We start from the raw sequence: 13963 nt of genomic DNA, 5'->3' as shown, positions 1-13963 counted from the left end.
CCTGTCTCTGCAAATTCTCGCATTCATATTTGTTCTCTGCAGGAGAGCATTTGCTTTGACGTAATGCCTCTTTTCATGGAGAAGAATTTTTTTTTGCTCTTGAATAACTACATGGTGCTGCTGGGCAGCATCTCTATGTTCATTCCACTTCACACTCCATTGACAACAGCACAAACTGCTCACAAGTAGAAGTCTCTACTGAATGAGTACATATGTCAGCATAGTGCTATCTTTTAGGTTCAAGCTACTCTGATGTGGCAGAGCAGACATCAAATTCAGATTGCAGAAACAATATGAATTAGTGTGAATTCCATCAGTCTCCACAGAAACTGTCACCTGTTTCAAGATTTGTATCTAAGCTTCGGAAAGAAGGCTCCCTGGCACAGCAAAACCTGACTGAAAGATGCAAACGTACTTCATCACATTCTTTTCAATCTGCTACATTTGATCAAACAGGTCTAAGAATTGCATTACCACATTGTGCATCTGTGTCAACCTCATCATTAAAGTGCTACAATCATTACTTTTTGATGGCTCCCTGGAGTACGATGCATCCTTGGACACCACTCTGGCATGTTTCCATGCCAGATTTCCCCAGCTTACGACCAAACAGCATCCAACTTGCATCTCTTTTAACTTATTTGTTCATCCTTTACAGTGCCAGGGGCTCCTCATGTCTATGGTTGCCAAACAACCAAACACCGATGACTATCATTTGTTCCCAATCACATTTTATTTTACTTGTGTATAAGAAGAGGAGCACATCACCAAAATGGTTGGAAGAATTTCAGGTCTTTTTTTTTGTATCAACTTTTCCCCAATGGGAACTTTACATATTATCAAAATTTGCAAGCATTTAAAGATATGTGTGACCAATAGTATTCAGTCCTTTATTTGCATGCTATCTGATGAAGGTGGCCAATCACAACTTAGTTTTATTGTGACATACATTTATTGTTGAGTCTTATTACTACGGTGTTAATTTCTAAGTGTCCATCATGTTTTTTCCATATTCGTTAGCTACCAACATCTGTTACTGTGAATAGCACTTTCTTCAAGGCCATGTTTCTGCCTTTCTCACCTTATAAGCAAGTTTAGCTATAGCTGGTCTGTTGGGATCTCTGCTTATACATTTTTTTTCTCATAGGTGATTTAATCTTTAGTAGCTGCAACTTCCACCCACATCTCTGATGCGCCTCCGCACACCTCACTCATCCTATCAATTGCATTAACAACTCCTTACAATGAGCAGTTTGTTCTACTTCCTGGGCAAAGAATCTCTCCTGAATTTCCCATTTAATTTATTCTTTCTTCTTTTTTCTTTCTTTGGCTTGGGTTCGCGGACGAAGGTTTATGTAGGGGGTAAATGTCCATGTCAGCTGCAGGCTCGTTTGTGGCTGACAAGTCCGATGCGGGACAGGCAGACACGGTTCCAGCGGTTGCAGGGGAAAATTGGTGGGTTGGGGTTGGGTGTTGGGTTTTTCCTCCTTTGCCTTTTGTCAGTGAGGTCTTCTTCAAAGGAGGTTGCTGCCCGCCAAACTGTGAGGCGCCAAGATGCACGGTTTGAGGCGAGATCAGCCCACTGGCGGTGGTCAATGGGGCAGGCACCAAGAGATTTCTTTAGGCAGTCCTTGTACCTCTTCTTTGGTGCACCTCTGTCACGGTGGCCAGTGGAGAGCTCGCCATAGAACACGATCTTGGGAAGGCGATGGTCCTCCATTCTGGAGACGTGACCCACCCAGCGCAGCTGGATCTTCAGCAGCGTGGACTCGATGCTGTCGACCTCTGCCATCTCGAGTACTTCGACGTTAGGGATGAAAGCGCTCCAATGAATGTTGAGGATGGAGCGGAGATAGCGCTGGTGGAAGCGTTCTAGGAGCTGTAGGTGATGCCGGTAGAGGACCCATGATTCGGAGCCGAACAGGAGTGTGGGTATGACAACAGCTCTGTATACGCTTATCTTTGTGAGGTTTTTCAGTTGGTTGTTTTTGCAGACTCTTTTGTGTAGTCTTCCAAAGGCGCTATTTGCCTTGGCGAGTCTGTTGTCTATCTCATTGTCGATCCTTGCATCTGATGAAATGGTGCAGCCGAGATAGGTAAACTGGTTGACCGTTTTGAGTTTTGTGTGCCCGATGGAGTTAAAGTGCATAGCTGTAGTCATACCAATGCCTGGTTTTCTGTTAATTCCTTTGATTATCTTGAAAATTAGCAAAATCAAGTCCATAATTACTGAATTGAGCAATGATTTAGTTGAAATCTTATCTGGAATATGGCATACAATTTAGTTACATCACAACATTATGCTGTCATTCAATGGCCCACCTCAAGGTTCTAAAGAAAGTCATTGATGGAGATGGCCAACCTAAAGGACCAAGCAATGGAGACAAGCTTTGTGCTTGAGTTTGGAGTTAGTGCAATATACTGATTTCAACTTATGTGTGACCTGACTTGTGAGAAATCATCTCATATTTTTGGTTCAGACTGATCGAAGTCTTGTCAGCTTTCTCAAATGAACACCAAGAATCACTGACCTCAGTAACAATAGAGGGTGTTATTTTTGATTCCAACCATTTATCTGAGTTACTTCAGTGTTAATGGGAGTTATTCGTGGGAGTCTGGTGTTTGCAAATTGGCTGACCCATTTCTTACATATTAACTACAGCTACATTGTTCTTAAAAGAACGTCATTTGCTCCTTTTAAAACATTCAGAAAGCTTTGTAAAGGTGATGTAGAAATGTAACTTCTTTCTTAAGAAAAGTAAAAACACAAGAATGCTGGAGGAACGCAGCAGGTTTCACAGCATCCACAGAAAGTTAAGATATAAAACCAACATTTTGGCCCTGGCCCTTTTTCAAGGTGTAAGCAAAATGCAGGCAGGCGGCTGATAAAAAAGCTGGGGGAGAAGGGAAGAAAGGGGGAGGAGCACATGCCAATAGATGAAAGTTGATAATTGAACAGGGGTAGCAGGACAGGAAGAAAGGTGAGAATTGATTGAGGAAGGGTGTCAGATGCAGAGCTAGAAGAAAGGAGACAGAGGAAGAAGGAAAGAAAGGAGGAATTAGGGATAGGTCCCTCCCTTTCTATCCCTATTTCTCCCTTCCTCCACTCTCTCTCTCTCTTTCCATTTTCCCTCTGCCTCCTTTCATCCAGCTCTGCATTCACAGAACCACCCCTGATCAATTCTCACCTTTCTTCTCACGTCTCCCTACCCCTGTTCAATTATCAGTCTTTATATTTTGGTCTGTGCTCCTCCCCCTGCCCTTTCGTTCCTTCTCTCCAGCCTTTTAAATTCAGGTGCTTGCCCGCCTTTTATTCATACCCTGAAAAAGGGCTCAGGCCCAAAACATTAATTATATATCTGTATCTCCTATGGATGCTGCAATATATGCTGAGCTCCTCCAGCATTTCTATGTTTTTATTACAATCACAGCGCCTGCAGATTTTCATATTTTGCTTCTTTGTTATGAAGCAACTTTTGCCAAGAGCTTTATTCATTCTTCCAGATTTGAGTAAAATAGATGAGTTCATATCTGCCTGATGAGCTTTTCCCAGCATGATTAGCCCCTTCTTAGGCAATCCCTTGAAATCATTACGACTTCCTTTCTCTCTGGTTTTGTGGGCTTTTTGAGGTGACTTGATGAGGCCAATGTGGGAACTGAAGATTCTTCCACAGATGGGGTAGGAGGTGCCTGATGGAAAAGGCCGATGGGTTGTTTCTGACAATGTGAGTCTTCTGCCCTTAATCTTCTTTGGCTTGGCTTCGCGGACGAAGATTTATGGAGGGGGTAAAAGTCCACGTCAGCTGCAGGCTCGTTTGTGGCTGACAAGTCCGATGTGGGACAGGCAGACACGGTTGCAGCGGCTGCAGGGGAAAATTGGTTGGTTGGGGTTGGGTGTTGGGTTTTTCCTCATTTGCCTTTTGTCAGTGAGGTGGGCTCTGCGGTCTTCTTCAAAGGAGGTTGCTGCCCGCCAAACTGTGAGGCGCCAAGATGCACGGTTTGAGGCGATATCAGCCCACTGGCGGTGGTCAATGTGGCAGGCACCAAGAGATTTCTTTAGGCAGTCCTTGTACCTTTTCTTTGGTGCACCTCTGTCACGGTGGCCAGTGGAGAGCTCGCCATAGAACACGATCTTGGGAAGGCGATGGTCCTCCATTCTGGAGACGTGACCCATCCAGCGCAGCTGGATCTTCAGCAGTGTGGACTCGATGCTGTCGACCTCTGCCATCTCGAGTACTTCGACGTTAGGGATGAAAGCGCTCCAATGGATGTTGAGGATGGAGCGGAGACAACGCTGGTGGAAGCGTTCTAGGAGCCGTAGGTGATGCCGGTAGAGGACCCATGATTCGCCATGATTCGGAGCCGAACAGGAGTGCAGGCCACTTAAATATCATCCCGAATGTTCCTTCTCCATTTTGAGCAGATGCACAGACCAGGGAATCACAAGAATCAGTGTGAATGTTACCCTTGCTTTAGTATGAAGCATAAAATAATATAAATGAGTGAAAGGCTAAATGTTGCAAAGTTACTTTGAATGATAGAAAGAATAAGCACCATGACTGCTTCATATAATCAGAAGCCACTGTGGTATCATCACACTTTAGGAGAAACTCACATTTTCTGTGATTTCCAAGATCAAATACTGACATTATTCTGAAAGTCTTGCCTGGCACCAAAAAAAGTATGCAGATCAGAATATGTCAACAACCATTCAGATGAGATAAGGAAATAAAGTGATTTTTAAAAAAAGATAATTTAAATATTCACATTCCCAGTGAATACATAATGCCCTTAATCAATTCTATTGTCCCGTTAACCAGTATATTTTAAATGTGTGAATGCATTCCCAATGAATCACAGTGTACAAGTTCTGGATATTTTAACATACTTTTGAAAGCAGCTAAGAGTAAATCAAAGTAGATTTAAACCACTCCTTGCTTTGCCTTCACATTTCACCATAAATTAGTTGTCATCTATTTACATACCCACAAAAATCATGTCTATTGGTCAATATTGTCAACATCCAATTTGAAGTGAAATTCATCCAGTGGAGCCTGCAAAGAAAAAATTTGGTACCCTATCTGAATAACCAATTGCTAAACGCATCGTAGATCTCCTCCAATGACCTGGCAATTATAGCTCATTGGGAGATTTCACTCAGAGCAAGTATACTTGACTGTTGTGTGTGCCAGATTGACGTGATTACAGTACTTTTCTGTCAATTTCAGCCATATCCAGTCCAGACATTATCTTTTTGGAATCGCCCATAAATGCCAATATGCCAATAAAGGCTGAACATCAACTGGAATGGAATTTATTTGATTCCTGAGGGTTTTAACACCAAGTAAAAATCAGTCAAACTTTATATTGATGAGAGGTATTTTTTGGAGATTTTTGAAATGTGCTCATCACTAAGAAAAGTTTGATTGTGGTTTGAATACAAAATCAGTGATGAATATCTTGAACATTTATTTGGAGGTCTCATGACATGCTGACTACTTACAATTTTAAATTCTATCATGTTGAGTTTAGACTGTCAATTCACCAGTGTGTTCAAAAATAAGAAAATATCCTGAATATTTTAGCTGAGATCCTTGAAGAGCCAATATGGGTTGAGAAAAAGCTTGAACAAAGATATTTTAAAAAAATTCAAAGGGATAGATAAAAAAGTGGGAGGATTAAGGAAAAAATTGCAATGCATAGGACTTGACCATTAAGACACAGGCACTAATGTGAACTAATTAAATTTGGGAACATGCTTCTAAATGCTACATTAATTAAATTGGTCTCATCCCATTAGGGCATTCCCCTTGTCCCACCTTTTCTCCTACTGAAAACCGACTTGATTTTTCTCTTTCTCTGTGACCTGAGGCAATGAAACTGCAAATCTTTCTTCCCAATAATTTTGTGTGCATTATAATAAAATATTAAATCATTAACCTTTGTGACAAAATGATTCATGTAGTATTGAATCTTCTTCTAACCCAGTCGTCCCATTTCACCTCTTATTCAGAGAGCTTAAACAGTTAATATTCAATTGTTGATTCAGCTCCCTTTATCTTCATGGCCAAACTTTGTCCTGTTTTTAACCAAAGTCTTAGTTTTGTCTTCAAAGCATTCTTACTTTCTTATGTATGTATTTATTAGAATTTCCAGTTCTGTTCTGCTCCAACCAATTTAAACTCTTCTAGTGTTCATCTGACAGAGGTCTGCAATGTTAACAAAGACTGGAAAATATACATTTACATGTGAATGGAATCCTAACTTGGTGACAAATTAAACAATACTAATTTTGTTTCATCTATTAATTTCTCATTTTTACTGTTCTGCACCTTGTTCTCAATTACCTATTAGAATACCATTCCTACTGATACACTGCCTTTTGTTTGGTCATTTTATGCTGTCAGGAATGACACCTTAAAGCACCAAATCATTTTCTATGTATAGTCTTGAGAGTCTTATACATGTATTTGAACCTCCCAATTTTCCAGTATAGATTGTACCCGTAACATCAAAAAAGCCTTCTTGAATCGTTTTCAGTAAGGGCATGAAGGAATCTGTCAATTTCTTCATCTTGCATGGGTTTTACGCACATACAAGGCTTGAAAAGGTTCTTTTCATCCTGACACAAGTCCATTAGATTGTTAGCATACTTGTTTTCCACATGGACATTCCTCATTGTGGGGTCTTTTCGCATTGAAGCATGAAATGGACATTCACAGAGTGAAGAACCCTCACCAAGATCTTCTTTGAAGTTTGGTACCCAGCACTTAGCTTGGTATTGAGTAAGAGGCAGGGTAAATTCAGGAAGGATTGATCTTTTGTTGTAATATCTAGTTCTTTCCAGATCTTCTTTCCGGTTTGTGCCCAGAAACAGCGTTTTAATCATTTTTGACACTTGCTCATCACAATATGGATTTACCCATGAAGTTTGGCTATTGCGTGAATCTTCATCAAACTCATCGTTTACACTTGGCTTCCTAAATGAACAAAACCTATCAGTGTTAATTGGCAACAGATTTGAATACAATTCCCAGCACATCATTGTGGGCCTGCAGGGATATGCACAATCTTTAAGAAGCCTGGGGTGGTTCTCCTTGATATTATTATATCCTAATGCATTATTTTCACCTCTTCCTCCATTCTTGTGTCTCTTAGAAACTTGTTTCTCCATTGTTCTTTGAAAAGGTGACTGAGCAACCTTTTAGGGTGCTCTCTGTCCTTCTCACCCCTTCCAGATATTATTTAAGTTTTTCAATTATCTTGATGAGACATCCCTGTTGCTTTCTTTCCCACTTGCATTCTATAATGCATTTGATATGTGGCATGAATCTTTGGTAAGTTTACAGAACAATTTAAACTGTATTAACCTTTTTCCAAGTTTGTACAGAGTCTATATTATGTCATCCAGCTATGTATAAGGATTATACTGTGACATCACACTGATTTTACACATCACAACACTTAGGCTATTGCCTTATTGGTAACACTGAGACCATATTCAATTTTCAATCCTTTTTTGCTCTGCTCCAAATTTCAGATGGCCACAAAAGACATGACAGATAAGTAGATAACAAAAAAGCATAAATAACAGCCTTTTTCATAATTAATAGATTACTGGGTGTGAGAAACAAGCTTATTTTCTGCTGAATAGACTAGATTGAATAATTTTTGAAGACATTTTTATGAATGACAAATCACAAGGCATATTTAGCAGTGGAAACAAATGTCAACAACATAAAAGCTTAACATGAAAAATACTTCAATTATCATTAATTTTTGTAGTTTTAATTTGATAATCCTTGGTCCCCTTTTGGAAAGTTTGAGATGCATGTAAAGAATGCAAGTGCTTAGTCTGAGTCAAAATGTTTGTGTGACATCCCAATTAATATTGAGCAACACAAGTGAATTCCCATAAAAGTAAAACATCCAGTCTACATGAAGTTATCACTAGTGCCATCTAACAAGATATATTTTTAGTAGCATCCTTACCAGTTTCTGCTGTTCTTCTTTTGTACTTTGCCAATCCTGCTCTTCTCTCCCATTCTTCCTGTTTCATTTCCTCTTTCCCCTTGAGCAAGAGATTGATGAAAACCAAAAATACCACCAGTGGTTGCAAACTGCATATGGATGGAATTTGGAGGGAAATGTGGTCTTCAGTGACATCTTTCATATACTATTCCATCATGTGTTTTCTATACCCCTTTGTTTCTATTTGTCCACTGTCTTTTAACTATTTGACGGTTTAGAACTGGATTTACTTCCACTATTCTGATGCCATATCCCACCCACTGCATCTGGGCTCTGATGATCAAGAACTCAATGCTGGTGGACTTCACGCAACCCAAGATCTCCAGGTTGGAGACAGTCTTACCAACGAATGCCATGGGTGGAATGGAGGACGCACATATGGAATTTCTCCAGTTGTTTGATGTGAAGTCGATACAGAGTCTAGGATCACATCCATATAGGAGAGAAGGGATGATCACAGCTCTGTAGACTTTCAGCTTTGTGGAGTGTCCTGGGTAAACTCGTACCTCTCACTTTGTTCGTTTTAGATTGATCACAGTGTTTGAGCTACCGAAAGAAAACAGAGACACATGCCGAGAGCATTGCAGTTTATACAAATCTTTATTACTAAATCTAAAGCTGATTTCAAACTACAATATGCAAGCCCTTCCCAATTATACTTATCAACGCCTGGACTGATCCCAACTCCCGAAGCGAGGCAACGACCGCACACTTGTAGTAGGTTGTCGGGGCGCCGGTAGCAGCTTCTCCACCTCCCCCGATTGGGACGTTGGTTGGACTCTTTGAAGTTCTTCTTCTTGCTGAGAGATGTTCCCACCCCTCAGAGAGTCTGAAACTTCAGCAGCGGAACCATGGCTTATATTACCCAAAAACTTGTTTACTCATAGCCCATCACCCTGAATAAATGTTTACTTATCTTCAAGGTCTCCTGACAGTCTGCGACCAACAAAAGACAACTGCATCTCTGGGCCTCATGTGTAAATTAGATTATGTCTGCTGATTCTGATCTCTGGGCCCCATGGTGGAATTTAGATTATGGCTGCTTCATACATTATTCTCAAAGTCGATTACTGATACTTAAACTTGTATAAGCAAAAGCATGGTCTAAATCCTCCATTACATGGAGATGCCAAAGTTGTGTTGATTGAGCATTCTGATATGCAGCCTCCCCAGAGCCTGGCTGACATTGCTGATCCTGGAATGCTCTATCATGAACTGAAGACCAGAAGGAGGCCTCAAAGTCATCCAAGCAAGCACTATTAAGACGCTGTGAAGGAAATCCTACGCTACTGTGACATCCAGCCAAGAGAACTAGAAGCTGTGGCTGCTTACAGATCCTGTGGGCAAAACCTGTGCTATGAAGCCTACACCAACCAGTTTTGAAGACAGGCGCTGCCAAAAACTTATGGAAAACTGTGAATGGCGTCACAAAGCAGCAGCTACAGTTATTACAAAAATGGACTTCCAGTGTCCCCATGGTACTAGACTCTGTGCTTCCAGACTTGGACTGCAAAGTTACCTTCATGTCCACAGATGAACTGCACAACAACGTGTCTTCTTCGAACCGAAGGACAACCAATATTACTTTCACCACTTTCCCTCTCTTCCTCTGAAACACCCTTGTTCCACCCTTTAATATTATGCATCCTCATGAACTGCTGGCATCCACATACCTTTTGCCATTCCTTGCTGTCACTTTGAAGATATACAATTGGAGGGCCCTCACATACATAGTTTCCCATCTCTTACTTTCCTCCGATACACATTTGCTTCCCTCAAAGAAAATTTGAATATCACTAAATGGCAACTGTTAATGAAGAAATTAATTCAAAATAAGCAAACAAAAAACAAGCTTTTCATTCTTTTTGTGACTTTCTGCCTTTCTTTCTATCTACTTCTCAAAAATTTTGCCAACTGTAAGTATTTAAGGACTACTTTAACCCTGTGCATTGGTAGGAATAGGATAGGAAGGGTGGTTAAAATTATTGCAGGGCTCATAATTATCTGTTTCTGATATTCTAGCCTTGCCACTAAAGGGGGGAAAATTAAAATAGGAGTTCTGTTGCACAATTAGAATCTCAATACCATTTAACATCTTGTCACAGAACTGTGTGGTACTGAAATTATCGGTAAAGTTTATTGCAACTGAATCAATCAAAACCACAGAAGCCACACAGTAAATGGTTAGGCTCTAGAGAATGTTAAGAATAGAGATAAGTCAGGGTCCAGATACATTGTCCCATGAAAGTGGCAACACGAGTAAGTAGCGGGGTAAAGAAAGTGTTTGGTTGGCTTGCTTTCATTGGTCAGGGTACAGGAGCTGCATGTCATGGCATAACTGTTTGACCACACTTGGGATTACTGTGCAGTTCTGGTCACCCAACTGTAGGAAAACTATCATTACGGTGGAAAAGATGCAGAAAAGATTCACAACCATGTAACAAGATTGGCAGGCTTAAAATTACAAGAAGACCATAGATAAGCTGGGTCTTTTCTCCTTGGAGGAGAGAGGCTGAGGAAAGACCTTATAAAGATTGACAAAATCATGAGGGTATAGATAAGGTAAATAATCATAATCCTTTTCACAGGGTAGTGGAGTCATAATTTAAAGTGAGAAGGGAAAGATTTAAAAGGGACCTGAAAGATACTTTTTTCACAGAATGAATGATGGATATATACCGTGGTCTGTAAAAAATACTGTTTCATTGAGTTGTATACATAGTCGGATGATATTAAATTTGAACTTGAATTACTGCCAGAGGCAATGGTAGAGGCAGATACAACTGTAAAATTTAAAAGGCATTTGGACGGGTTCACAAATCGTAAAGTTTTCGAAGGACATCAGCTGGTCGCAAGCAAATGGAACTAACTTGGGTAGAAAAATTAGTGCATTGACAAGTTGGGTCAAAGCTTGTTTCTGTTCCATAATGTTTAGAATGTTGCCAATGAACATTTATCTAAATTCTACCCAGGAATTTTATTTCCAGTCAAAAAAAAAATGCAATCTACTTATCACAGAACATTAAGAATCACCAGAAATACATAGTATCCAAGGTCTCAACTGTTTTTCTTTCTATTTTTGATCTTTCTACCTCACTTCCCTTCTGTTCTCATAACTCTTTAATATTACAAATTAAGGTCCACATTACCCATGAACATTTTGATGAAATGTAGCAGAAAAGGTATAAGTTCTAAATGAACTGGGAAATTCCAAGAGACAGCACAATGGTTTGCTGATAGGGGTTTTAGACTGCAGGCGTGTAACAGCACAATCAAGGAATTTTGCCGCTACATGGGCAGTCTAAAAGGAATGTGCAGGAATTTTGAGTCAATTCCTGCACCACGACAACTTTTTTTGAGGAAGCTTGCAGTGTAAATCATACTGAAAAAATTTGTTATCGGTCATCCACTCTACTGCACATCCAACCACAGGGACTGTTGCCCTCAGGTACTTGTAGTCTAAAAAGGCGCCCAGAGTGAATGACCACACGGGCAGTAATTATGTTAATTTTTTCAGCAATTTTCCCAACATTGCAACCTAAAAGAGATTATTGACTGATGTTCACAGCTAATAAGGTACATCTGTAACGATTTTTATAGCATTCATGACACTGCTTTCTCTTGCAAGCCTCAGTTTGATTCCTTTAGTTCATTACTTCCTTTAACAGATCAGCCACTGCCTCCTCAGGGTAATGAGCAGTTTATGGTGGAATTAGATAATGGTAACATAAAATAACTTTGCATAAGTAATCAACTGTATCTGCATTAATTTTTTTTGGTGTTCCCCTAATTGAACATAATTTAGCCAATTAATGAACTCTGGTACATTGGGATGTTAATCCTTCAATCATAGATACTTCCAACAGAAGCACAAATAGCTCCAATATGGCCTTTCTTTATCTTTTCCATGCTATTTGTTCATTTTTCCATTTGATGTAAAAATACCTCAAAGGACTTTATCTATTTGCCGATAAAATATTCTCCAATATCTTTCAAATGCATACGTTTCCATTTTGGTTTAACAAAGACTATATTGGAGAGACATGAAGCAAATCTGAAAACATGAGCAGTTTTCATTAAATGATTAATATCAACAATAATAGGTCTATTTTCAAATGATATTTTTAATTTGTGTCTATACATATTGCAATTGTCCTAAAATTATTTATGCACATTTAAAATGCTCAGCTTGTCTTCCCTTGTTCACAAGGAATTCACAATGAATAGGGACTGAAGATTTCTCATCTACTGATACATTCCTACTCTGACAAAGGGGCACAACTCCATTAAAGGACAGAACAATTGCAAGTGCAAGTGCTCCCCTCTGTAATGCAACTGCTCTTAAGGAGGCAATGCAGGGAAGACAGCCCAGTTCACAGAATTAGACATCAAAATCCTCATGGATGAGGTTGACAAGTCATTTGACAGAAGGATCTCCAAGAGTGGAACAGCAGACGATCAACACACTTCCAATGAACAGTATACACTCTGTTCTTTTCATTTGTATCATTGAATAGCCCTCAGAAATACCACTTGCCTCACATACCTCACTCTATCTCATAACTGCAGAGGAACAATGTTCCAAAGCTGATGGCAAAGCAATGATCACAGGTGACATCACCACATACTAGCTCACAGAGATAATGCAAAGTTCAAATAGGGTAGATGAAAGGGTGAGATTTCAAGTGGAGAGCAACTGACACTTGCATGTTTTAGTTGAGAAAGAATTGATGAGATAGCATTCACAAGTGAATGTTTTGGATCTGAACCCTTTCAGTTATGTTAGCAGGACAGGGAAGCCAATGTCCTTGCAGTGAACTGGAATTCACTGTCTATATATTGTTCAGATGGCTGGCTTCTCCCTTGGCTCCACCCTCATCTACCCTAACATAAACCCTGGTTTTCCTGCCTTACCTCACATTCACCTGAGGACTATTGTAACCACCATCCATTTATTGTAAGCTATTAAAAGCGTGTTTGTAGTCCTCACTTGTCTCTGAGTTCAATCAGTCACGTTACAATTTAATAGCTTAACTTTGAAGCAGGATGTAAGCCCTGCTGAAACCAGGCATGCTCCAGGTCGACCCTCTGTCCCCAGAGGCGTTGGAGGAATTTGTCTACTGGCTAGAGTGCTTCCATTCTTACCTGACGGCCATGCAAGATGTCTTCAACTCCAATAGTCTCTGGAGATCAGCACCTCTCTTGAGTCAGCCCCAAGGGGTTCGCTGTCATCAGGGACTGTGCAACTTACGAGTCTGCTATAGAAGGCTTGAAGGCCCACTACACAAGGCCTTAGAATGACATGTTGGTGAGACATCGGCTCTCTCAATGTTGGCAACACCCAGGTGAGTCGCTGACGATTATGTCCTTGAACTGTGGGCCCTGACTAGAAAATGCTCCTACAAAGTGGTCACAGCCCAGGTGAGGGAGGAGGAACAAATCCGGGACACCCTCATGGCAGGAGTGAGGTCGAGTTACGTGAGGCAGTGACTGCTAGAGTTGGGGAAGAAAGACTTGGCCAGCACCCTGGAGCTGGTGAAAGCACTCGAACAGGCCCAACTAGGAGCTGAAGACCTCACAGGCAAAAGCGGTGCCATTTCAGAGGACTGGGTCATTGGGACACCCACGACCCCTGCAACCCTGGCAGACTGCTGTAGCACTGTAGTCAGTGCAGAAAGAGGTCCAAGCCATTGCAGAGGCCATCAGGCATTGGAGGCATTACCTTGCTGGCAGAAAATTTATACTGTTTACTGACCAGCGATTAGTGGCATTCATGTTTAATAATGCACAAAGGGGTAAAATAAAGAAAAGATCACTAGGTGGAGGATTGAACTCTCCACCTATAATTATGACATAGCATACAGGCCAGATTCTTTCAATGAACCTCCAGATGCCCTATCAAAAGGAAACTGTGCCTCTGCACATACCGGCC

General features: G+C 40.6%; 1 protein-coding gene across 1 annotated transcript in view; it reads right to left on the bottom strand.

The window, feature by feature from the left end:
• LOC138761155 (clustered mitochondria protein homolog) overlaps positions 1-8122 on the bottom strand; it is a 108660-nt gene extending 100538 nt beyond the window's left edge. Inside the window, exon 1 of the mRNA XM_069932845.1 lies at positions 7993-8122. Within this exon, the coding sequence (XP_069788946.1) occupies positions 7993-8059 (67 nt within the window). The 5' untranslated portion in view covers positions 8060-8122. The remainder of the gene's footprint in view (positions 1-7992) is intronic.
• Positions 8123-13963: the final 5841 nt, after the last annotated feature.

The sequence above is a fragment of the Narcine bancroftii genome, chromosome 4 (genome assembly GCF_036971445.1).
Source record: "Narcine bancroftii isolate sNarBan1 chromosome 4, sNarBan1.hap1, whole genome shotgun sequence".
Classification (NCBI taxonomy): domain Eukaryota; kingdom Metazoa; phylum Chordata; class Chondrichthyes; order Torpediniformes; family Narcinidae; genus Narcine; species Narcine bancroftii.
Note: the sequence above shows the minus strand (reverse complement) of the source record. Positions and strands in the feature narration are given on the sequence as shown.